At 39.4% G+C, this 25272-nt stretch overlaps 1 protein-coding gene and 1 non-coding gene across 2 annotated transcripts; both read left to right on the top strand.

The window, feature by feature from the left end:
- The first annotated feature begins 1165 nt into the window (after positions 1–1165).
- CPXCR1 (CPX chromosome region candidate 1) lies at positions 1166–2134 on the top strand. The gene has a single exon (XM_075538396.1). The coding sequence runs from the start codon at positions 1166–1168 to the stop codon at positions 2132–2134; it is 969 nt and encodes a 322-aa protein (XP_075394511.1).
- Positions 2135–6805: 4671 nt separating this feature from the next.
- Positions 6806–6928, top strand: LOC142435487 (small nucleolar RNA SNORA26). Its single transcript, XR_012781534.1, has one exon. It is a non-coding gene; the product is annotated as a small nucleolar RNA SNORA26 (small nucleolar RNA).
- The last annotated feature ends 18344 nt before the right edge of the window (positions 6929–25272 follow it).

Here is a 25272-nt window from a genome sequence, read left to right as displayed (position 1 = left end):
TTCTATTACAAGGAGTTTCGTACTTCAAATAGATCTTGAAATACCACCCCCCTTTTTTTAAACTATAAATTCAATGCCATTCCTCTTGTTTTGGCATCCGCGACATAGCACACCATGGGATTTTCTGATTCTAAATGGCCAATTGCAGTCCATTTCAGCTCACTAAGACCTAGAATATTGATTTATGCATTCCATTTGATTTGTAATGGCTTCCAATTTTCCTAAATTCAAACTTTGTTCATCCCAAGTTCCACTTATTAACTGATGATTGCAGTTGTTACTTATCATTTTGACTCCTGCTCTATCAGCAAATACAGGTCCTTAAGGCTTTACTCCCACAGACTTTACTCCATCAACATCATTATGATAAATGGTACTTTGAGAAGATAGCCCTTCCACAGTCAGATTTTAAGTGCTTTCTGATATGAGGGGTTCATCTTCTGGCACTGTCTCTAACAATTTTCTATTTCTATTGATGAGGTTATCAATAACTGCCAATGTTTTGATGTTATCCATAGGGCTATCAGTGGCTAATTCCTTTGACTTGAATAGAGAAATTTTTCTTTTTAGTTTTTTTCAGTCTGGAAGTTCTGCTGAACCATGTTCACTCTGAGTGCTCTTCCTGGTACTTGCAATACTAGTGACATAGCTTCTAGCATCCTAGCAACACACCAGCCGCCAAAGTAAGACAAACTTACAATCAAGGGTTGGTTCTTGGGTATGCATACTCATAAAAATGTGCTCTAATTTAGTGTTCTTTTAAAATATCATTCAAGTAATTCTGATATACAGTATTTAATGAAAGTACTATTATGCTCACCTGACAAAAGGAAATCATTGAGTTTTATACCTAGAAGTCCAGTGTTTCACTCTACAAATTGATTACCAAAATGTTTAGATGTGAAGTCACGTTAAAGTTCTACAAGTTCTTGAACTATGCAATGAGAACCTCTATTTAACTTTAAAAATCTCACATTTGCACTTAGTTTTGCTTTTAACATATTTAATGTTGTAAATCTAGAAATCTGATAAAATATGTGTGAGAAAACTCAGAAATTGCCTATTATTTTTCAGTAATAAGGGAATGTGATTATTAATGAAATCTTATGAAATAGCACATTTTTTTCAATGTAATAGTTGTTCTTTCTCACAAATAGATCCTAGAATGACTTCTCATACAGAAGAAAGCAGGGACCCAGCTGACAATGCTATCAAAGATTCTGAAGCCACTCCAAATGACAATAACACAGACATAGAACCTGAAGTTGCTGATCCTAACAGGGCCTGTCACATGGGAAATAACCACACTGAAAGAGAAGGAAATACTCATGTGTGTCAAGAGGATGATACCCCAGAAGCAGTAGAGTGCAGCGAGCTTGATGCAGAGAAATCCCAGAATGATCATCAGGAAGAAGATTCAAAAGAACAGTGTCTTCTAATTCAGATCCCTGTTCCTAGAAAATGGACCCTCCTCAGGTCAGGATTAGGAACAATTGCCTACCTGGGCGTACCTGTAGTAAAGAATGATAACAACAATTCCTTAACTGGTAAATTAAGAATATCCTCAGGGAAAATTGAGATAAAAAATAGTTTCTGTTATTCCAACATAAATCACAGACTTCCTCAACTGTCAATTACATGGAAAATTCCATTCATCAGCAATCAGGATTTAAGAAGAATGATTCTTAATCTGTTGTGTGGAAAGCATCTGCCGCAAAGCGAACACCATCAAAATACAAGGTGGATGAAAAATAAATATGTAGAAGTTCTTCCTGGCCCAAATGCCCTCATCAATTTTGAGAGAGCCCTAGTGCCCAGAAGACCTTTGAGAGTGTATTATCACCAGTCCCTCACTGAGAGAATAACTCCAGGACATTTTTACAAACTTGGTGATACCAAAAAAAAGGATAGATTCCACATTTTTGTTAGACCAATGTTCTGTATTCCACGTGCCCAATATCAAATCACAATTAGTAGGCAATCTTTTGAAACGCAAAAATTGAGATCTCATTATATGCCAATTGTAATCATTGCTATCAATAGTTGTTGGAAATACCTGTGCCCTATATGTGGGGATAGCTTCACCAATTTGATTGCATTTAGAGAGCATTCTTGCAGCATTCCCTGGAATTAAGTTAAACTAGGATAAATTCATTTTAAAATTTAATTTTAAGAATTACTAATTTGGTCAAATGAGACAAATCCATGAACAAAAAATTTAGTAAAATTAATTGGAAACGTAGAAAAGGACATAAACCAATATAGTAATTAAAAATAACGTTGGGAAGTGGAAAATAGTACATACTATGCTGTTACAAATAGTTCATCAAAATGTCAGACCTTTGATATTTCAATCTTTAAATCAAGAAAACACTTGCCCTTTTCAAAACAACTATTTATTTAGTTAGGAATACATTTACTGTAGCTAATTTCAAATACACAGAATTCAGACCATGATTGCAAATACACATTGTAGGGCATGGCACTTTCCCTCTTTCCTGAAATTCTACTAAATTTAACATCTTAAACGCTCTTCCTAAATTAAATAAAAAGTATTGGAATACATTCACAGTTGTATGTTTACTACTATATAAAACTCACCGTTTGAATGTTCTCAATATTTTGTTAGAATTTAAGACCATCATCAAATTTCTTATTTCAAATGTTTATCATATAACAGAATGTTCCATTTGTCTCATGTAATTTTTAGTCATTAGTCTATTGGTTATGATTATTTTTCAGCATACTTAACCTGAGAAATTCTGAGTTTTTGAATAAATCCATCCAACTCACTTGTATGGTAATATTCTTATTTATTTTAATTAGGTAACAAATATGAAAAGTATATCAGGAAATGTTCTAAAATTACATCAAAAGTAATTTTTCAGGTAATAATTCATATTATTGCAAAATTAGTTTTTAATACTATTCACTTTTACATAAAATAATGTACAAACATGCTTGACCCAATGGATGTATGTATGTATGGATTGTTATGAGTTGTAAGAGCCCCCAATGAAATTATTTTTAAAATAATAATAATCAATAGCCATAAGGAGGCTCCTTTGTTAATTTGGATTTTTTCTTGTAGTAAAGTTTAGAGATGATAGATCACAAACTGTGAATTTATACTGGTATTTTCTGATTTGCAGTTAGGACTCCATTGCAGGTTAGTTGTGATGTAAGTATGAAAACTTTATTTAAAATGATAATGATTTTATTATTATTATCTTTCTAAATTTGATATTTTATCATCTTTGAAGTTTGGGCACATTATACATAACCTTACAGTTATGACGACATCAACATATTATATGGTGAAACATTATGTATAATACTTATTATTGATCATAGAATATATAAAAAGAATAAATAAAGGAGGATGAAAATCAGCCCAATATTTTATTTTTTATACATTTTGAATATACTGTTGTAAAACTGACCTTAGAAAGCAATATTTATGTTCTTTTTTTAGAGTAATTGGCTAAGAAAAATACTATCTTTAGTTTAAACTGTATAAGTTTGCGGAAGGATATAGTTTGCAGTGAAAGTCTTAAAAACATTTTTTAGTCTAAAAAGATGCAGCCTCCATTGAGTTTTTTCTGGCCATTAACCAGCAATGTAAACAGTTTGGACCTCAGGCAGAGAATATTTGAAAGTTTATTGCTACTGCTTCCCTAGTCAGGCAAGCCAGTGGCAGATTATCTTTTAGGGAAATGCCTGCGTGTGCCCCTAATGGAATTTTTGGTACTAAGGTCTGCATGTACTTTGTATCAGAAATGACAAGTTCCTTGAGACATACATCCTGCTTGGTAAAGTGAAGGCAGTGAAAAAGAAGTTTCTAGATGAGCACATGGATTGATACAGTGGCTGCAACAATTGACTTAACTATTAGAACAATTGTGAGGATTATTCAGGACCAGACAGTTTCACTCTGTTGTGCATAGGGTTGTTATGAGTTGTAACCAGCTTCTTTGGCAGCACCTAATAACAACAGAGTCGGCATGGCCACGAATTGAACTCTGACTGTCTGTTTTGGTTAGAGAGCCCTCGACGAATCTTGTAAGTTTTCCTATGTGCAATATGAGCTAATCCCGTCATAGCCCCTTCCCTCTCCTGTAGTCCCTTCTGTAACTGTGATCTATTGATCTGCTTCAATTTATCCTTTTTTTCTGACAGTTTGCCTTGTATTTTATGTACTATTAAATTTCTATAAATACTGGAGTACCATTATGGCCTTTTGCTGATCCCTTGCCTGGATAATGTGCCTTTGTTTTTTTCTTGTTAAATGTGTGTCCATAAAATATATTTTGGAATTAGGGATCTTTTTTCCTCACCTAAAGTAAAACTAGTTATGCAGACAAACAAGTGGCCATCTAGCTCAGAAGCATCAAAGCCCACATGGAAGAAGCAAACCAACCTGTGTGACCACGAGGTGTAGAAGGGACCAGGTATCAGACATCAAAGAACAAAAAATCATATCAGTGGGTGCCCGCCTTCCTGATATGATCACTGAAGACAAACATTTGCATAAGCAAATGTGGAGAAGAAAACTGATGGTGTCCGGCTATCAAAAGATATAGTTCCTGGGGTCTTAAAGGCTTGAGGATAAACACGCAGCCATCTAGCTCAGAAGCAACAAAGCCCACATGGAAGAAGCACACCAACCTGTGTGACCCTGAGCTGTCGAAGGGATCAGGTATCAAGCATCAAAGAACAAAAAAATCATATCAGTGTAAATGAGGGTGAGTGCAGAGTGGAGACTCAAACCCAGCGGTAGGCAACTGGACATCCCCTTACTGAAGGGTTGTGGGGAGGAGATGAGTCAGTCAGGGTGTGGGGTAGCAAAGATAAAACATATAACTTTCCTCAAGTTCTTAAATGCTTCCTCCCCCTACCCCACTCTCATGATCCCAATTCTACCTTACAAATCTGGCTAGATCACAGGATGTACATTGTACAGATAGCAACTGGAAACACAGGGAATCCAGGACAGATGACCCCTTCATGACCAGTGGTGAGAGTGGTGATGCCTGGAGGGTGGAGAGAATGTGGGTGGAAAGGGGGAACTGATTACAAGAATCTACATATAACCTCCTCCCTGGGGGGTGGACAACAGAGAAGTAGGCAAGGGGAGACGCTGGACAGTGTAACATATGACAAAATAATAATTTATGAATTACGAAGGGTTCCTGAGGGAGGGGGTGTGGGGAGAGAGGGGGAAAATGAGGAGCCAATATTAAGGGCTCAAGTAGATTGCAAATGTTTTGAGAATGATGATGGCAACAAATGTACAAATGTGCTTGACACAATGGATGTATGTATGGATTGTGATTAGAATTATACACGCCCCCAATAAAATGAATTTAAGAAATAAACAAAGATTTCATGAGTGATTTTTAATGTGTCAAAAATTCATGTCACCAGGCTTCTTTTCCTGGAGAAAAGCTAGCAATTTTCTCCTGAGTGGTTTGCCACCACAACAGAGAGAGCCACACACACACATAAGAGATTAAGACAAGACAGCATGAAGAGGGTAAGTGGAGCAAAGCAGGTTACCTCATGATTTGAGAAAGCTGACAACTTCCAGGGGTATGACCTTGGATTATACAGTGGTCAGGCACTGGATTTTATAGGGGTCAGGTAGCAGGACCCACCCCATTGGCTCACCTCATCCCCTATACTGCTTTCCTATTATCCCTTATTATTGCATCCCGATGGGTCTTTTTTCCAGCACAATGGTTGGTTTCCTAATCCATGTCTATTGTATCTCATTACCATATGGGATGGTCATCTATTATCATATGTGGTAGTGTTAGTCATTCGGTTATCTGGGCATGACCACTGGAATGGATAATGTCAGGCAATTTGGGATGGGTCATCCAAATTTCAAGTGTCCTCGGATGATCAGTAGAATGGGTCAGATGAGATAATTCAGGATAGATTATTCAGACCTCATAGGTCATCCAGGCCTCTTGCTGATCCTGACAAGATTGCTTATTCTCCTTGTTCTTTCTATAGTATAATTGTATGGATTGAGGCAAAGGCAGGGGACAGTAGTCTTACTGAAGTGTAAATGAACTTTAAACCTCAAATTTTACGAAGCTTAGGCTATAAAGCAGGTATTTAGAAACAGTACTCTTTGGTGTTTTTATATGTATTGTGAAGATATATTGACAGCTTTTGTTCAAAACTGTCTTTTCATGTGTTTGTATACCATGCTTTTCTAGAAATATTATCTTCCTCGAGGGCAGAGAGAAAAATTGTTTGCTAATCACAATGATTCATACGTTGCCTTCCTTGAGGACAAAGTGTTCACACATTTGCAAGAAGCCCATTAGGAGATACGGAGCCCCACCCAACTCTAGGTTCCACAGCAGTAACCCAAACTCATTATATGTCCATCTACCTGCAAGGTTCTATCTTGTCTCTGTGACTCTCGAGAAGCAGAGCAACGGAAGTAAACAAGCTGTGCACTGTGTGGTTTCTCTGACCTAGGAATCTTATGTCTTCTGTCAGCATTTATGAAACTATGCCAAGGTAACATGGTAGATTGCAAGCAGGATAAAATCACAAACATTTCAAAGTCCTTGACAGTAAAGAAAAAGCTGATTGAAGTCATTGTGAAACACATTCTGTTGTTCAAAACTAAATTCCCTTTTCTATTCCTTTAATAGGGTAAGTGCACATTTTGGAAAGCTAACATGGTTAAGTGTGATAAACTGTGTAAGTAAGCGAGTGTGCATGTGAACCCACATAATATAGCAGAAGCAGCATTAGAAATATTTAGGGGGCTCCCTTTCTTGTGCCCTTTTAAGGTTGCTGCGGTACTTTAAGAGGCTAACACAGAAGGGTACAGCAAGTCTCCATAAAACCCAGAGTGGAGGTCGGTAGAACTCCTCTTTGGATCCTGTCTGGAGTCACAGCTGAGAAAGGAAAAAAAGAAAAAAAAAAAGAAATATTTAGGGGGTTATCATTCAAACATCTCTTTGAATGAAGGAATTTATATATTAGTGAATTACAAATCTGTGCTTATAGGTTATCAATTTGACAACCATTAGAAGATTATGTATTATTAGAAAACATTATCTTCTCCTGGATATTCTAAGAACTGTACTTCTTGCAAATACATAGAGGTAATTGGCAGGTAAAATAAGAACAACAGCAAAGAAGATATTTGAATTAATTAACTGAGACCCAAAGCAAGACTCACTGTCGTTGAGTCAATTCTGACTCATAGTGACCCTCCTGTGGGCTTCCGAGACTGTAACTGCACAATATGATTTAAAAACAAACAAACCATTAAAAGCCTAAGGAGTATGCTTAATGCATATATGCAAGGCATTGATATGGTGTCCTATTTTTAAAGAAGTCTGATTATATGATGGGTGAAAGGTAAGTTTGTAGATAAAATGATAACACTAATGTTTCAGTAACAGTTAATGGGGGAGGGAGAAAAAATGTATCCTATTTTTCTCTGGGATTTCAGAAATAAGCTAAATTTCACCAAAATAACTAGGAGGGGAGAATTTTCTAGTGGTGAAACATGAAATCCCGACCTAAAGCAGCTCGGTGGAACTGTTAGGTTTTAGTTTGTTGTCACCATTTACAGCAACCTATTTCAGGTATGCTATAGTATTAAAATGAAATACTTGGAAACACATAATCTTTTAAAAAAGGAACTTACAGAAAAAGCTCACATACCATGTGGTAGTTACATAATTTAATGTCAACTTGATAAATAAGTGTAACGGTGGAGTCTTGCCTTTCAATCAGGTCACATGCCCGATGATGCTTCTTTGTGGGCTTGGTCTTCTGCAGTGAATTCTGGGAACTTCCTCTCTTTCTCCTTGGAGGTGGACCACACTCTAATTCTCTGCTTCACCTTCCTATTGACCAGCCATGTGAAGCTACACTGAGACCTGAGCCAGTGATGTGGTGGAGCTCTGCCCCAACCCTGTGATGCTTCCACCAACCCATCGACCTGTTACCTTCCTGCATTCTGCATCTTTATATGTGCCCGTGTGAGTCTGAAGAGAGATTATGGACTAGGGTCAGGTTTATGGGCTAATATAATACTTATGGACTTGATCTGGGCTGGGCTAGAATGTTTTCTGGTTATATAATTACTCTTGGATATAAATGTCTTTCTTATACATACAGGACAGTTTCTGAGTTTGTTTCTCGAGTCAACCCATCATAATGCATACTAATAGGCAGGACATTTGACATGGTGGGTATGTAATATTTTTAAAACCTTTATTTTTGGTAGGCATATTATTCCTTTAATTGTTTTTGTGTTTCTACTAGCATATCATTTTGGGTTTCAAGGTATCAGGCGAGTAAAAAGTTTGACAATTTAGTAAGTCTGGATTCTGAGCCATTTGAAGATGAAAGTAGAAATGTGAAGTCATCTTAAGAAAATTAATTTTCTTTTCCAGTGTTTACTTCTTCATCACCTTGATCATCAATGTCTATCTGTTTATCCTTTCTGAGTCGACCTGCCCCATTCCAGATACACACTTAGCTGACAGTGATCTCTGAAGAGGTGACTTTGAATTTCCTCTTAGCTAAGCAACCTGAATAATCTGGTGGCTACAGAGAGTTCTGGAAAATCCCTAAATCTTTTCCCTCATCAATCTTTTCTATATTTTGCTATGCAGCAGTGTAGACTCTAATAATTTGCTATGAAACAACATTTCAATAGTGATAAATTCTGAATAGATACACGTTGGCATAATAGCCCTGGGTAGCTTTGCAATTTCCTGCTGTTGACGTTGTTTTGGGGTCATTGACACTTCATTTTGACAATGGTTCCAAAGTTTTCAAAGGTTCAATGACTTTGACTTCAAGTCTTTCAACCTCTGCTTGTCAATAATCCTGAAGCTTGGAAAATTCATCAGCAAAGTTTTTCAGGCACTGCTTCAAATTGGCAGTCTCTGTGGAAGCACCCATGTTGATTTTATTCACCAGGGCGTGGGGTGGGGGTGGGGGTAGGTGAGTCTGCTTTATCTTGCACTCTGGCTGTTTTCCACACATTGGCAGCAAAGGTTTGACACAGCTCTCCAACATGATTCTCCACATGTATGACAGCATCTTGCAGTTGGCTGGTTTGAGGGTCCCCGTTCTCCTGGCTGCGCTTCAGCGTTTTGTGTCACACACAGCGGAAGACCCAACGATAGAGTTCTGAGGCGACTGGGAGTGTACTGGGACACGAGCCCGAAGACTGGAACTGTTTATGGCAGTAGAAAGTCTCATCTTTCACTCGAGAAGCAGCTGGTGGTTTCAAGTTGCCGACTATCACAGCCAAAGATGGAACTACTACACAACCACACCACCAGGACTGCTTAACTAACTCAGAGTCCAAGGCTATTTGCTAGAAAATAGAGAGTAAGGCAAAAAAATCTGAGAATAATTCCAATGATTCCAAAATTATCAATATTTTGGCATTGCATATGTTGGATCTTTAAATGTAGTCATTTAGCAGTGTTACCTGTTCAGGATGGATTTAGAAGAGAATGTGGAATGCGGGACATCAGTGCTGATATCAGAAAAAACTTGGCTACAAATATAGGATGCTAGAAATATGTTTATTTGTGTTTCATTGACTGTAGAAAGGTATTGTACTGTGTGGATCATAACAATGTATGGATAGTTTTGAGAAGAATAGGTATTCCAGAACATTTCATTGTGCTCAAGGAGACCTGGTAGCATAATGGTTATGTATTTGTCTGCTAACTGCAAGGTCAGCTGCTCCTCAGGAGAAAAATGGGGCTTTCTACTCCAATAAACAGTTATAGTCTTGAAACACACAGAGACAGTTCCACCTTGTCTTATAGAGTTGCAGGAGTCAGCACCAATTCAATGTCATGGACTTTGGCTTGAGTTTTTTTTTTCATTGTGCTCATGCAGAATCTGTACATGGAACATGAGCCATTCACAAGAATTGGGCAATAAAATATTACACGGTTTCAAACAAGGCAGGTGTGCATCAGGGTTTCAATCTCCCACCATATTTATCCAGTCTGCTAAATACACAATCAGAGAAGCTGGATTGCATGAAGAAGAATGCAGCAGCAGCATCAGAGGAGGGCTTATGAACAACCTGTGATTCATAGGTGACCCACCCTTGCATGCAGAAAGTGAAGAGGACTCGAAGCACTTGCTTATGGCGATCAAGGATTGCAGGCATCAGTATGGATTATAGCTACATGGAAAGAAAATGAAAATCCTCATGTTGGACTGATAAGTAACATTATGATAAATGGAGAAAAGTTTGAAACTTGTCAAGGAATTTTTTATTGCTTAGATCCACAATCAATGTTCATGGAAGCAGCAGGTAAAAAAATCAGAGGATTCAGTGCATTGGGTAAATCTGCTGCACAGACCTCTTTAAAGTGCTGAAAAGCAAGGATGTTACTTTGAGGATTAAGGTGCGCCTGGCCCAAGTCAGGATATTGTCAGTTGCCACGCATGCATGTGAAGGTTGGACATTGAACAAGGAACGCTGAAGAAGAATTGACACATTTGAATTGTGGTGCTGGAGAAGAACATTGAAAGTCCCATGGACTTCTAAAAGAATGAACAGATGTCTTCAAATAAGTACAGCCAGAATGCAAGGCAAGGATAGCAACACTTGGTCTCATGAATTTTGAGCATGTTTTCAGGGGAGACCACATCATGCTCGGTCAAAGGAAGGCCTTTGAAGAGACAGCTTGACACAATTCCAGTGGGTTCAAATATGAGAGCAATTGTGAGGGTGGCCGAGGACCTGGGGGAGTTTTGTTCTGTTCTATGTAGTATTGCTATGAATCAGAGCCAACTCGATGGCACCTAACAACAGTAACACTATGTCCTTTCATGACTGATTTCATTTAATTTTTTCAGTAAAGATGTTTCAGGGCAGAGAGGGATCACTGGAGCCAGTAAACAATCATGGAAGGAACCCCTCTGTAAATCTCAGAGAACCCAGAAGGAAAAGGCTCTTACTTCTTGAACCCAAGCACTCAACCTAAAAGTGTACTCCATTTTTATGGGTGAGCTTGTGTGATAGGTTTATCATGCCAAAGAGGCCAATAAGAACATATGGGCGGAGTTTAATCAAGTATCAGCTTGATCAAAGGACAACCAAAATAAATCAAGGCAACTGGAATTCCATCTCTCTCTTACTCCCTGGTGATCACACCAGTATGTTGCTGCTTTAGGTAGTTCACTGTCTCAACCTTTGTGCTACATTACCTGTGGGCTAAGCAAACCTGAGGATCCTATTGCTGGAGCTTGGGGCTACTTTCAGACCTGCTTCACTGCTATTTGCTGATGCGTGCATTGCTTTAGCTGGAGGCTGGTGGATCCTGTTGCCTTGATTGAGTTCAAGATACCATCAGGGCCTGTTTCGCTAAACTCCCAAGCTACTGACTGTTGCTGACCCATGATGCTGTCTGCTGCCTGCAGGCAGACAATGCCGGGCTTGATTGAAGGAAGACTCCACTGCCTGCTTCCTTGATCTTGGACTGCCTGCATCCCACATGAGTTGAAGGACTTCCAGCATATTAACTGTTCAATGAAAGTGAGAAGGACTGAGCCCTCTGGACTGATTAGCTGTTATATTTCTTCTCACTGTATAAATATATATATATATACCCCAAACTTATATATATTATATAATACATAATCATCATAAACTATACATCTGTATATTATATATAGATTTAGGAAGATCATGTATTACATAAAAGCATATATATGATATGATTATATATTACATGGTATATTATATATAATATTGTGACACATCTTCTATACAATAATTATACAGAATATATATGTGTGTGTGTGTGTAAATCTTATGTGTCCTAGTTTTGTTTCCCTAAAGAAACCTACCTGACACAGCTTATGTTTTTTTTGGTTTTTCTTTTTCAATTGTGGGAAAATCAGATTTTAGCAACCCTGGCTGAGTTTTTCTGAGTGCCCCCACCCATCATCTCCACCTCACCATAGGCTTTGGAATGTCCAGTCTCCTCCTTTGGTGGAAGCTGACCACAAGTTCCATCCCATTTCACCTAGTCAAGCCACCCCACTACTGACACTGTGAAACACTTTTCAGAGGACAGACCGACTTGGCAGCCTAGCACTGATTTCCTCACAGTCCAAATAAGAAAGTTAGCCACTTTATCAGATCTCCAACTTCCCTTCGCCTACTTTCTCTCAGCACTCTTCCCCCCATACCCACATCCACACCTGGTGGATGAGTCCCTGTTGGGTCCAACCAAGTAAGTAGTAGTTCCAACCAAACCAGGGACCTTTGTTTCTCTTTGTTTTCTCCCTGGCTTTTACATTCTGCCCTTATTTTATTCTAAATTAAATTGTGTCCCTTTTGGGCTTCTATGGCCTCTCTTCCCATGTCCCGCCCACTTCAGCTACACAACCCTTCCAGCAGACACAGGCAGACAACACAACAGCCACCCCAGCAAAACTACTTTCTTTTAGAATCTACCAGTAGCTCCTGCTCCTATAACTGACTGTCACTCCTGGTTTCTCTGGAGGATACCCCTTTCCCTGGCAAAGACAAGGCCAGCCTCTGGAGACCCTGTGCACACATCAGACGGTTAGGAAAGGCTAACACAGGCTCCTGTTATAAGACTAGCAATTCCAGATGCTAGAGGACACAGACACACTCATGTGCATGCTTTCATATTAACAGAAGTCCCTAATAACAGTCAAGGTGTTTGGGAGTTGGTCCTTACCTAACTCACAAGTCTATTTTTTAAATCATTTTATTAGGGACTCATACAACTCTTTTTTTTTTCTTTGCCCTAATCATTTTCTTTTTTTTTACATTTTATTAGGGGCTCATACAACTCTTATCACAATCCACACATATACATACATCAATTGTATAAAGCACATCCGTACATTCTTTGCCCTAATCACTCTCAAAGCATTTGCTCTCCACTTAAGCCCTCTGCATCAGGTCCTCTTTTTTCCCCCTCCCTCCTCGATCCCCCCTCCCTCATGAGCCCTTGATAATCCACAGATTGTTATTTGTCATATCGTGCCCTATCTGGAGTCTCCCTTTGCCCCCTTCTCTGCCGTCCATCTCCCATGGAGGAGGTCACATATGGATCCTTGTAATCAGTTCCCCCTTTCCAACCCACTCACCCTCCACTCTCTCAGCATCACCCCTCACAGCCCTGGTCCTGAAGGTATCGTCTACCCTGGATTCCCTGTGCCTCCAGCTCCCATATGCACCCGTGTACAACCTCTGCCCTATCCAGTCCTGCAAGGTAGAATTCAGATTATGGTAGTTGGGGGGAGGAAGCATCCAGGATCTGGGGGAAAGCTGTGTTCTTCATCGGTACTACATCACACCCTGACTGACCCTTCTCCTCTCCTATACCCCTCTATGAGGGGATCTCCAGTGGTCGACACTTGGGCCTCGGGTCTCCACTCTACACTTCCCCCTTCATTCACTATGGTATATATATATATATATATTCTTTTATATATTATATATATATTCTTTTATATATTTTATATATATATTCTTTTTTTTTGCATGATGCCTTATACCTGGTCCCTTAGGCACCTCATGATCGCACCGGCTGGTGTGCTTCTTCCATGTGGGCTTTATTGCTTCTGAGCTAGATGGCCGCTTGTTCACCTTCAAGCCTTTAAGACCGCAGACACTATCTCTTTCGATAGCCGGGCACCATCAACTCTCTTTGCCACATTTGCTTTTGCACCCGTTTGTCTTCGGCAATCGTATCACGGAGGTGTGCAGTCAATGATATGATTTTTTGTTCTTTGATGCCTGATAACTGATCCCTTCGGGACCACGCGATCACACAGGTTGGTGTGTTCTTCCATGTGGGCTTTGTTGCTTCTGAGCTAGATGGCCACTTGTTTGTCTTCAAGCCTTTAAGACCCCAGACACTATCTCTTTTGATAGCCTGGCACCATCAGCTTTCTTCACCACATTTACTTGTTCACCCTCTTTGGCTTCAGCAGTTGTGTCGGGAGAGTGAGCATCATAGAGTGCAAATTTAATAAAAGAAAGTATTCATGCATTGAGGGAGTGCTTGAGTAGAGGCCCAAGGTCCTTCTGCCCCCTTAATACTAAGCCTATAAATATAGACACATAGATCTATTTCCCCATCCTCATATATATATATATATTTGCATGTACATGTCTTTGTCTAGACCTCCATAAATGCCCCTTGACTCCCAGCTCCTTCCTCCATCTCCCTTGACTTTCCTCCTGTCTCACTACCATGCTCTGTCCCCACCTGGGCTACAGCTATACCTCTTCTCTACGCAACCTTACCCTTGATCATTCCCCACCAGGCCTACCACTCTCCCCTCACTACCATTTTGGGTCCCATGTTGTTCCCTTGTCCCTGTGTTTATTAACACCACTTCCTTACCCTCCTCCCCCTCCCCCACCCGGATCTGTCTGTCCCCCCAGAACTGTCAGTCCCATTGTTTTTCCTGCAGATAGTTCATCCAGCCTGTCCTATTCAGACAGACCTGTGGAGACACTAACAAGCACGAAAACAAGACAGAGGAAAACAAAGCAACAGTATCCAACCAGACAATAAAACAACAAAAACAAATCACTCACAAGTCTATTTTTTCTTCTAGTATTTGATATTTGCCTTTTGCTTTATTTTAAACTAATTCACCTCCCTTAGGGGCTCCAAAGGACTCTTTTCCCATGGTTCAATCCCCGAGGCATACACAAGTATACGACCCATACACAAACAAGATGCTTTTCTTTAAAATTGGAGTTAAACATCATTTGTTGCACCCACACTGATCAGCAACTCTAGCTGCTTCAGATCAGACACCTTCTGCAGCAAACCTAGTCCAAACACAGCCAACCCACTCACCTGTGGAGGGCTGTGTGGATGGCAGACTAATTGAGACACTTGAAACAAGCTCTCATATCCCAAGCAAAGCCTTTCGCCATTATATCAACTTCTTTGAGACTTCCTCTGCTTTTTATCTCTTTTAAACATCCAAACCCTATCTATGGGTGATCCTGTCCTCCTGTGGGCAAAAATGCTTCCCAATCAGACACATCCAAACTCAGACCCCCAGGAGCACAGATTTACCCATGTGCATGCTCCCATAACAACCCATAACCATAACCAATCCAAGGCTGTATCTTTTTTTTAACCCTGTGATCTCTCCTCTTTCTTCTCTGGTCTCCATCACCTTCTTGTTCTTCCTTTGCTATTTTCATTTCTTTTCACTTTGTCTTCTTAGCTTCAGTTATGCTTATTCTTCCAAGTGTGTGTGTGTGTGTGTGTGTGTGTGTGTGTGTGTGTGTGTGTGTAAAACTTCTCCTGGGCTGATTATTTAATTACACTCTTCTCCAGGACCGTGTGTGTGTGTGTGTGTGTAACTTCTTCTGGGCTGATTATTTAATTACACTCTTCTCCAGCCCACATTAATCATCTCCTTTACTCACTCTATCTCTTTCATAATGAAATATAGTCCAACATCAACTATTAAGTCTCATTATTGCCCACTAAAACTTTTTTCAAATAATTTACAATCTTTCTGATCAATGAAGAAGGCCACTTCTTACTACTATTGCTTGTATCTTACTGTCTCACTTCTTTGTTCCACTTTTCCCACTGTTTTTGGCTGGGTTAACTAGAGAAACAAATGCAATGACACTCAGATATGTATAAGAAAGAGCATTATATCAAGAAGTAATTGTATGTAAGGAATTACCCCAACCTAGTCCAACTCCAGTCTGTATGTTCAATACTGTCCATATGTCCCTCTTGAGACTCACAGAGCAACATGCAATGATACAGAATGTAGGAATATCACCGGCTGTTGGGTGCAAAATCTGTTGGATCCAATGGTGTTGGACACACATCTCCAGGGATTTCGCAGGTCTCAGTGCAGTATGTCAACAGGAAAGTGGAGGCGGGATGCGGATGGGGGTTCTCAGGACCCTCCTTATGAAAAGGTCATGTCCACCAGGAGCCACCCTCAGACTGTGATCTGATAACCGGGCTGCACTCCACTCCTACACTTTTATGTCTTCAAGTTGACATGAAATTATGTAATTACGGCACCCATCAATCCAGCTCCCTCCCTTTTCTTCATCTCCCCACCATATGATTTATTGATCTTTTTAGACATCTCTCCCATAACTCAAAAGAGCCAATTACCCTACAAAACCAAGTAGTCCTAAAGTCACTAAAACCTGCACCACTTTGCCAAAGCAACCAAAGTCCACCAAAAAAAATCAAGAAAAATCAAACCAAACAACTAAAGTTAATTCAGACATTAGACTATGCCTTTCTGAATGAAATACACAACACCCTTCACATATGCCACCAGAAGGATGGAGTTAGAAACCCCACTGAGCTAACTGGACTGTACTTCAAGTTCACGTATAACAGAATCAAGGAACAGAATTACTCTCTTTAACTGTTAGCACAAATAGGAGAGCAAGCAGAGGCTCTTTTTCCCAAGGTTAAAGAATTGGTCGTATTTGGACGTTGGGTTTATTGTGTGAAGGTGCCAAAGGATTGGCGACTATAGACCAACATATGTTTGCCGTTTTCACATTTTTTTCAGCCTTGATGTGACTTGTTTTATTCTACCAGGCATAGTCTTGCCATGGTAAATGAGTATTCTTGATTTACCTAGTGTCCAATCACCCACATGTTAAAGATATAAAACTTAAGTCACGCATCGTAGCTTAATAAGAGGTTCAACTCATATATAAAATCCTATGCTCAACAGTGCTTTAAAATAATGGTATTATCATAAGTCCTATGAGGATCATTTTTAATGCACTGCAATAAAATGAGAATAATGTCTCTCATTTTTAAAAAAATCCTTTTATTAGGAGCTCATACAACTCATCACAACCCATCCATACATCAATTGTGTGAAGCACATTTGCACATTCATTGCCCTCATCATTCTCAAAACATTTGCTCTCCACCTAAGCCCCTGGTATTAGCTCCTCATTTTCCCCTCCCTCCCCGGTTCCCTCTCCCTCATGAACCCTTGATAATTTATAAATTATTATTTTGTCATATCTTTCACTGTCCGACGTCTCCCTTCACCCACTTTTCTGTTGTCCGTCCCCCAGGGAGGAGGTTATATGTAGACCCTTGTAATCAGTTCCCCCTTTCCAGCCTCCCCTCACCCTCCTGGTATCACCAATTGGACCACTGGGACTAGTGGTGAGAATAATGGCTCTTAAAGTGATCCAGAGACTTAGAAATGATAGTCATATATATGGATTTTGAGCTCTTACTTGATGGCAATGCTAATATCAGAACAATTAGTTCTTAACTCAGTCCTACCTGGTACTTGCCCTCATAAGTAGATCACTAAAGACAACCATGGCAAGCAAAGTGTTGTGAAGAAATCAGATGGAGCGCAGCTATCTTAAAAACAGCATTTGGATGTGGTAGTTACATAATCTGCTCTCAATTTGACAGGATTAAGAGTGAAGGGGTAGAATCTAGCCTGTCAATCAGGTCATAGCTTGATGTCATCATTTGGAGGAGCTAAGAAGCTAAATATCTCTCTGGAAATGGGACACACGCTCACTCCCTGCAAGACATTTTTTATGAGAGCCACATGAAGCTACCCTGATGCAGCCAGTGTCCTGGGAGCTCCAGGAGCCATATGGAGACCCCTGCAAGTGCTGATAGGCTTACAACACCACTGGATCCACAAGACTTCCATCCCACCGGCCTGTGATCTTCCTGCATTCAGCATCATTGCATGAGTCTTAAGAGGACTTTGTAGATTGCTATTGGACATATGGGCTAATATCAAACTTATGAACTTGGCTGGGATGTTTTCTCAGTTTTCAATTGCTCTTGTATATAAAGCACATATGAGTGTCTCCATGAATTTGCTTCTCTGTCAACCTGGACTAACACATTGGGGTTTTACAGGCTTGTTTCAAAATAAGCAGTCATCTAGTGAGGAATCTCTTAAGTCCACACTCAGGAAGCACACCATCCTGCAAGATCCAATGATTATAAATAGCATGATGAAACCCAGAAAAGGGAAAGGTACCAGCACATAACTTCTAAACAGATGTCAAAATAGATAATAACGAATACACAAAATCAATTTGCAAGGTCCCTACATGGATTGAATCCCTGGTGAACCCCCAATACACATAGGCTAGGAAAGTCAACAGCTCTAATATCTGGAAAAGGACATTGTAAAATGGATTCTGGCAGCGTTACTTATGCTGGAATGTAACATCTTGTAATTTTATCTCCCTGTGAACCAAATGTGAATTTATTCTAAATTTTTAGTAGTCTCTGCTTTCTTTTAGATTAAAGTTTTTCTCTGCTTTATATGGTTATTGTTGTTGGGTCTTTGTTGGCCATCTGTCCTTGATTTTTAGGTTTTTCTATATAGATAAACCTGGATGGGTAAATATTTGAATACAGTCACTGGATTAATGATTGCCTGGGGGCATGGAAGGGGAGTGGGGAGAAAGAGAAGTCAACATCAGTGGGTATAAGAAGGAATAAAAGGTCCCAAAGTCAACTTTGGCGTTGATTGCACAACCCTTTTGATGTGATGGAGCAATAGAATTGTATGTTATGTTAATTTTGATTCAATAAAATTAAAATATATGGAACAGAAAAATCTCAGAACTGTGCATAATATAAAATAAGTTCTCAATAAAATTTAACTATCATCACTATTAAAAATAGAACTAAAAGTTGTTTCACTCATATATTTTAGTTTTTAAAACTGTAAACTATAGTCATACTTCAAACAAATTCATTTTATGATTTCCCTTAAAGTACATTATAACAGCATATGACATGGAGTTTCTAAGACCAGCATGTACATTGTACATATATTCCACATAGAAGAGTTATGCTCCTGAAAAATTCACACAATCTAGCCTTTCTTATAGAGAAACATTAATATATGCCAACATAGCATCATTTATTATCTGATTATCTACAGTTAGATACATATCTGCAGTTAGATATGCAAATAATCACTATGTTACCAGGGCTACTATAGCAAAGGAAAGGGACAGTTAAAATACTAGATTATTCTATAAAATTTGGCTAAAATTACAAATGAATCCATATAATTTCCAAAAATTTTGCATAAGAAAAGATTTTGTAGTGAATGCAAATTATTCAAGCAAATATTAGACATTAATTAGACTACAATATTGAGACATAAACTTCTCAGAATACAAAGAGTATTGCCCACTGACCATTTACATTGGAGTACTTTCTTAATAACTACCCTCAACTAAGGAAACTACATCTCTCAAGGTAATACTACTTTCACGTGCCAATCGACATTCAACTACTCTGTAAAGAAAGGACACCAAAGTTTATATGCCTAGTCTCACTTCAGGACATCTTGAAGGGCTATCCTAACTCCAGAAATTATCTAGAGAATTTTTTCCAACTGCATCATGTCCAAATGTTACCTTTATGTAATCCTGCTTTCCTTACTAACAGAAATTGTTACAATATCACCTACACACACAAAACCCAAAAAGCTCCTGCACATAAATTTCTAGCTTAGAAATCATTTCCTAGTGAACCTAAGCTACAATAAAATAAGAAGACAAGGACAATTAACATAAGCTACAAGAAGGTATTTGACTTATTCTTGAAATTACTAGCTTGAATGGCATTTAGAGGCCTTCTGTTGTTAGGTGCATTCACATTCATACCTACTCATGGAAACACTATGTACAAGAAAAGGAAACACTACTCTGTTCTACATCATCTTCACAATTGGTATATTTGAGTCTATGGTTCCAGCCACTGCATCGATCTATCTCTCTAATAGCCTTCCTCTTTGTCACTAACTTTCTGCTTTGCAAAGCATGGTGCCCATCTCCCATGACCTGTATCTCCTTCTGACACATCCCGTGTACAGAGCCTTGACAGCCGAGCTTGTAAGGAACACTTTAGCCGTACTTCTTACAACACTAATTCAAGATGTGAATCCTTCTTTGGGTTTCTTGATACACTGTTCAGCTTCGGCACATTTCAGGTGATTGAAAACACTATGGACCGGGTGCATATTAGTCCTAAGGTAAGATCTTTGTTTTATGAGACTTAAAAAAATCGTTTGCAGCATATCTGCCCAATACAGTATCTTGATTTCGTGACTGCTGCTTCTATAGGCATTTATTGTAGATCCAATTACAATGAAATCGTTTACATTGACAAGTATTTTATTTTAAATGTTTTTGAAAAGTTGTATTTGGCATATACTTCACATATCAAACAGTTCAAACAGTTTAATTTTTCAATCATATAAAGAAAAGTGGTGCAATGAACAACATAGTCCATTTCAGAACATTTTCTTCTCCTATTCATTGTTATTAGCTCCTCACTTCCCCCAACCGATTCCTGTAATACCCCTAGGTAATTATCAGTCTAGTTTCTATATTTTAATTATTATTCAATAATAATTATTAATCCAATTATAAATAATAATTTAATTATTAATGCAACTACTATAATTCAGCCTCTGTAGATTTACTATCCTATATTTCACACACAGAAAACCAAAAAAAGCACAAACAGTAAATGAACAAAAAAACAGAACAGGCCAACAGCAATGACTAGACAAAACAGAAAAACCTGATATGAAAATAATGTAGAAAATATTCAAAATTAAAGCAACTATAAAATGAGTCAAACAGAGAACAAATGCAGTATTACAATCTAATCTAAATGCATTTTTAATAATCAACTTGAAAGTGATTTCTGTCTGATAGCAAGATTATTCACATCCCTAGTCTATGTTCAGAGGGATTTTCAGGAAGCTTTATTATGTGGACCTTACAAATGGATTTTGGACTTCCACTGTCATCTCTAGCCTTCTGTGAACCAAGTGTTCACAATTTCAGCCCTGATAGCACTTCAAACTTTAGATTAGAAGTTTTATTGCTGGCAATCCTTGGATTATACAAGCTGGTATGTTTCTTCAATTTGAACTTAGTTGATTTACATTCCAGTTTGCTATGGCACCAATATCTTCCCTAATCTCTTCATGAAGGCAAATATGGAGTAGGGCGAATCAACAGTAATTGTACTAAGCTCAACCCATCTGTGAAATGTGTGTTTCATGGAGCAAAAGAGAAATGTGGATAATCACTCACTTTAAAGACATAGTTACAATGTATGAATTGTGTTTTGAAAACAATAATATATTCCATATCTTTTTCATATTTAGGAGAACTTCGTATATATAGAGGAGCTCTAGGGGCACTGTCATTTAAGAGGCACTGTTAAGTCAGCTTTTCAAATCTACCAGGTGCTCCACAGGAGAGAGTTGGGGCTATTGGTTAATACTAACACTACATAGAAGCATGATGGATCAAAGCAAACTGAATGGGTGTGCCTTAAAGGAGCCTGCAATCTTGGTAGTATAAACCCAAGAGCAACTTCATGACTGAAAGATGATGTTATCTGCTCCCATACAGATTTACAGCCTCTGAAACCCTAGATAGTGTTGCTATGAATCAAAATCAACTCAGTGGCAGTGCGTGGGTTTTTGTTTTTTTTGTGTGTAGAGGTGAGAGTTGGTGGCACTGGCAATGTTTGACTGCTAACCTCAAACTTAGAAACTCTCTATAGGTCTCTAAGGGTCTGAATTGCCTCATTGGTAGTGGGTTTTGTTTTTGCTTACAGCTTAATAACTCATTTGCAAAACAATGTATGCTTACAGCTTAATAACTCATTTGCAAAACAATATCACCTATTGGAATTACTGTAAAATAACAGAAAAATAATTTATCCCCCCCCCAAGTATTTCCATTGGGTCAATATCATACTTAATGAATTGTTGTTGGGTGTCATTGAGTCTGTTCAGACACATAGCAGCGCTATGCACAACCCAATGAAACACTGCCATCTTCACAATTGCTCTTATGCCTCAGTCCGTTGTTGCAGCCACCCATTGAGGGTCTTTCTCTATTTCACCATCCCTTCACTTTAGCAAGCATAATCCAGGGATTAGTTTCTCCAGACATGTGCAAACTATGTAAGATGAAGCATTCCTGTTACTTTCTCTAAGTAGCACTATGATCATACTTATTTCAAAACTTATTGTCAAAACTTATTGTCATTTTAGCAGTCCATGGGACTGTCAATAATCTCCCGCACCACAATTCAAATGCATCAATTCTTCTTCAGTCTGTATTCAGTGTCCAATTTTCATATGCATATTAACCAATTGAAAATACCATGGCTTAGGTCAGGCCCACCTTAGTCCTCAAAGTAACAGCCTTGCTTTTCAATAACCTAAAGACGTCGTATGCAGAGGATTTACCCAATGCAAAGTGTCAGTGACTGTATCTAATTGTCTACTTTTGTCCTTGCTCTTGGAACTACTTTGCTCATGAGCCCTTTGGGCAATGACAGAAGTGGCTAGGGAAAGAAGATGACTGACACACACAAAATGGTTTAGAATATCCACTTAATTATAGATATTCTCCACTACTGAGATCACATGATTAGCTTAAGCAATTTTTTCTATTCAGAAATGTCATATTTATTCCCTGGACTTCTTTGTGAACAATTCTCTAATCATGTCACTTCCAATGTTTTCATAATATAGCCAAACCTTTGGCCATCATCTGTGAACTGCTATACAATTACACCCCTGGTTATTTCTCCAACCAAACAAACTAGATGCACTTTTTGATGTTCTACTCCCTGGGAACAATTATCTTGAATATTATCCATCAAAAATTCCAAAGAATGACTATGATAAAGAAGCTGCCCATTTTCAGGTGGTCCATTCATATAATGAAGAATCTGTACACTAAACCAAAGTCTTTTGCTTGACAATTCAGTCAACTGATAATCAGAAATCATTTATGCGGCTATATGTGTAGCCTGGGAGAGAGAATGTAATGTAGCGAGTTTGGGGGTTGTGGTAGTTACATAATCTGGTGTCAATTTAAGGATTAAAGGGATGGAATCTAAACTGTCAATCAAGTCATAGTCAATGTGGTCTCTGTGTGGGCATGGCCTTCTCCTGAGGATTCTGGGAACTCCGGTATTTCCTCCTGGGAGGCAGGAGACACTATCTCTCTTTGCTCAGTCCCTCCGAGACACCCCTGTGGAGAAGACACATGGAGAGGTCCCCTCTCCCTCATGAACCCTTAATAATTTATAAATTATTATTTTATCTTATCTTACACTGACCAGCGTCTCCCTTCACCCACTTTTCTGTTGCCCATCCCCCAGAGAGGAGGGTATATGCAGATCCCAGTGATCAGTTCCCCCTTTCTAAACCCCCTTCCCTCCCAGTACTGCCTCTCTCACTGTTGGCCTTGAGGGGTCATCTGTCCTAGATTCCCTGTGTTTCCAGATCCCAACTGTACCACTGTGCATCCTCTGGTCTAACCAGGATTGCCAAGTAGAATTTGGATCATGATAGTTGGAGGGGAGGAAGCGTTTAAGAACTAGAGGACGGTTGTGAGTTTCCTTATTGCTACACTGAACCCTGAGTGACTCATCTCCTCCCACTACCCCTCTGCAAGGGATGGTCAGTTGTATACAGATGGGCATTGGGTCCCCATCAAGCACTCCCCTCATTCACGATGATATGATTTCCCACCCCCCCTGCCTTTACTGCTTGAAACCTGGTCCCCTCGGCCCTTCATGATCACACATGTTGGTGTGCTGCTTCCATGTGAGCTTTGTTACTTCTGGTCTAGATGGCCGCTTGTTTAATTCAAGCCTTTAAGACCCCAGACGCTATATCTCTTGATAGCCGGGCACCATCAGCCTTCTTCACTACACTTACGTATGCACATATTCGTCTTCAGCATTTATGTGGGGAAGGTGATCATGCAATGATGGTTTTTGTTTTTGGTGTCTGCTACCTGATCCCTTCAACACTTCGTGTTCATACAGGCTTGTGTGCTTTTTCTCTATGGGCTTTGTTGCTTCAGAGCTAAATATCTGCTTATTTGCCTTCAAGCCTTTAAAACCCCAGAAACTATATCTTTTTGATAGCCGGGAAACATCAGCTTTCTTCACCACGTTTGCTTATGCACACGTCTGTCTTCAGCGATCATGTGGGGAAGGTGGGTATCATGAAATGACCGTATAGCTGAGCAAGGTGCTCTTGTATTGAGGGAATGCATGCGAGGAGGCCCAATGTCCACCTGCTACCCTACTACTAAACCTATAAATACATGCACATAAGTCTATTTCCCCGATAATCATAAATATATTTACGTATGTACATGTCCTTATTTAGACTTCTATGTATGCCCTTTGCCTCCTATTTCTTTTCTCTATTCCCTTATGCTTTCCTCCTGTCCCACTACCATGTTCAGCCTTCATTTTGGTTTCAGTAATTCCTCTCAGTTTTATTGCCCTTGGTCACTCCATACTAGTCCTCCCATCCCCTCCCTAGCACTGGTTTTGAACCACTCATTGTTCCCTTGTCCGTGGGTTGGCTAATACCTCCTCCCTCCCCCTACCTCCCACACTCTCATGTCCCTCCGGGACCGTTGGTCCCGTTATTTTCTTTCATATTGTTTGTCCAGCCTATCTTATCTAGGTGGACTTGCAGATATATTAATATGTGCATAAAATTGGGGATGACCTTGACAGCACCAAAGTGGCACTTAAGAATATGATGGCAGCAACACCGACAAGCTAACAAACAAAAAAGCGACAGACATACAAAAAAAATTTTTTAAGAAAAAAAACAACACAAAGACAGAAAAATAAAGAAAAGCCTGTTAGTAGTTTAAGGTCTGTTTGTTGACCTTTAGAAGTGTTTTCCAGACGAGTCTGATGGGGCGCCATGTCCTAGCCCCAAAGTCCATCCTTTATACTCCCTCAGGACCTCCTTGCTCTGCTTTCCAGGCCACTCCATGGCACACCCCCAGTGTTTTACCTCAGTGTGGTGGTGTTCGCTCAGTCGCACATCTCACATTGTGTCTCCGGTGCTGTCTTGTGTAGCCCCATGGGTCAGTGCAAGGTGTCGCATGTCACCATGGGGCCTTGCTATATGGTCCTCTCTGTACATTTGGCCCTCTGAGCAGGACTATCGTCCTCTGAGCTTGGTGGGCCCAGGTGTGCTCTGCTCCGTTCTTCCTCCTTCCTTAACTTCAACTTTCTTCTGGGTGTGGTGTGGTAGGTCAGTTCCTTTCCTACACCAGACTATTTTCATTTTCTGTTGTACTCCCTTCGATGGTGGGTGTCAGGCTAATTCTTGTTAGGGTGGCATATGGACCAGTCT

The sequence above is a fragment of the Tenrec ecaudatus genome, chromosome X (assembly GCF_050624435.1).
Source record: "Tenrec ecaudatus isolate mTenEca1 chromosome X, mTenEca1.hap1, whole genome shotgun sequence".
Taxonomy (NCBI): Eukaryota; Metazoa; Chordata; class Mammalia; order Afrosoricida; family Tenrecidae; genus Tenrec; species Tenrec ecaudatus.
Note: the sequence above shows the minus strand (reverse complement) of the source record. Positions and strands in the feature narration are given on the sequence as shown.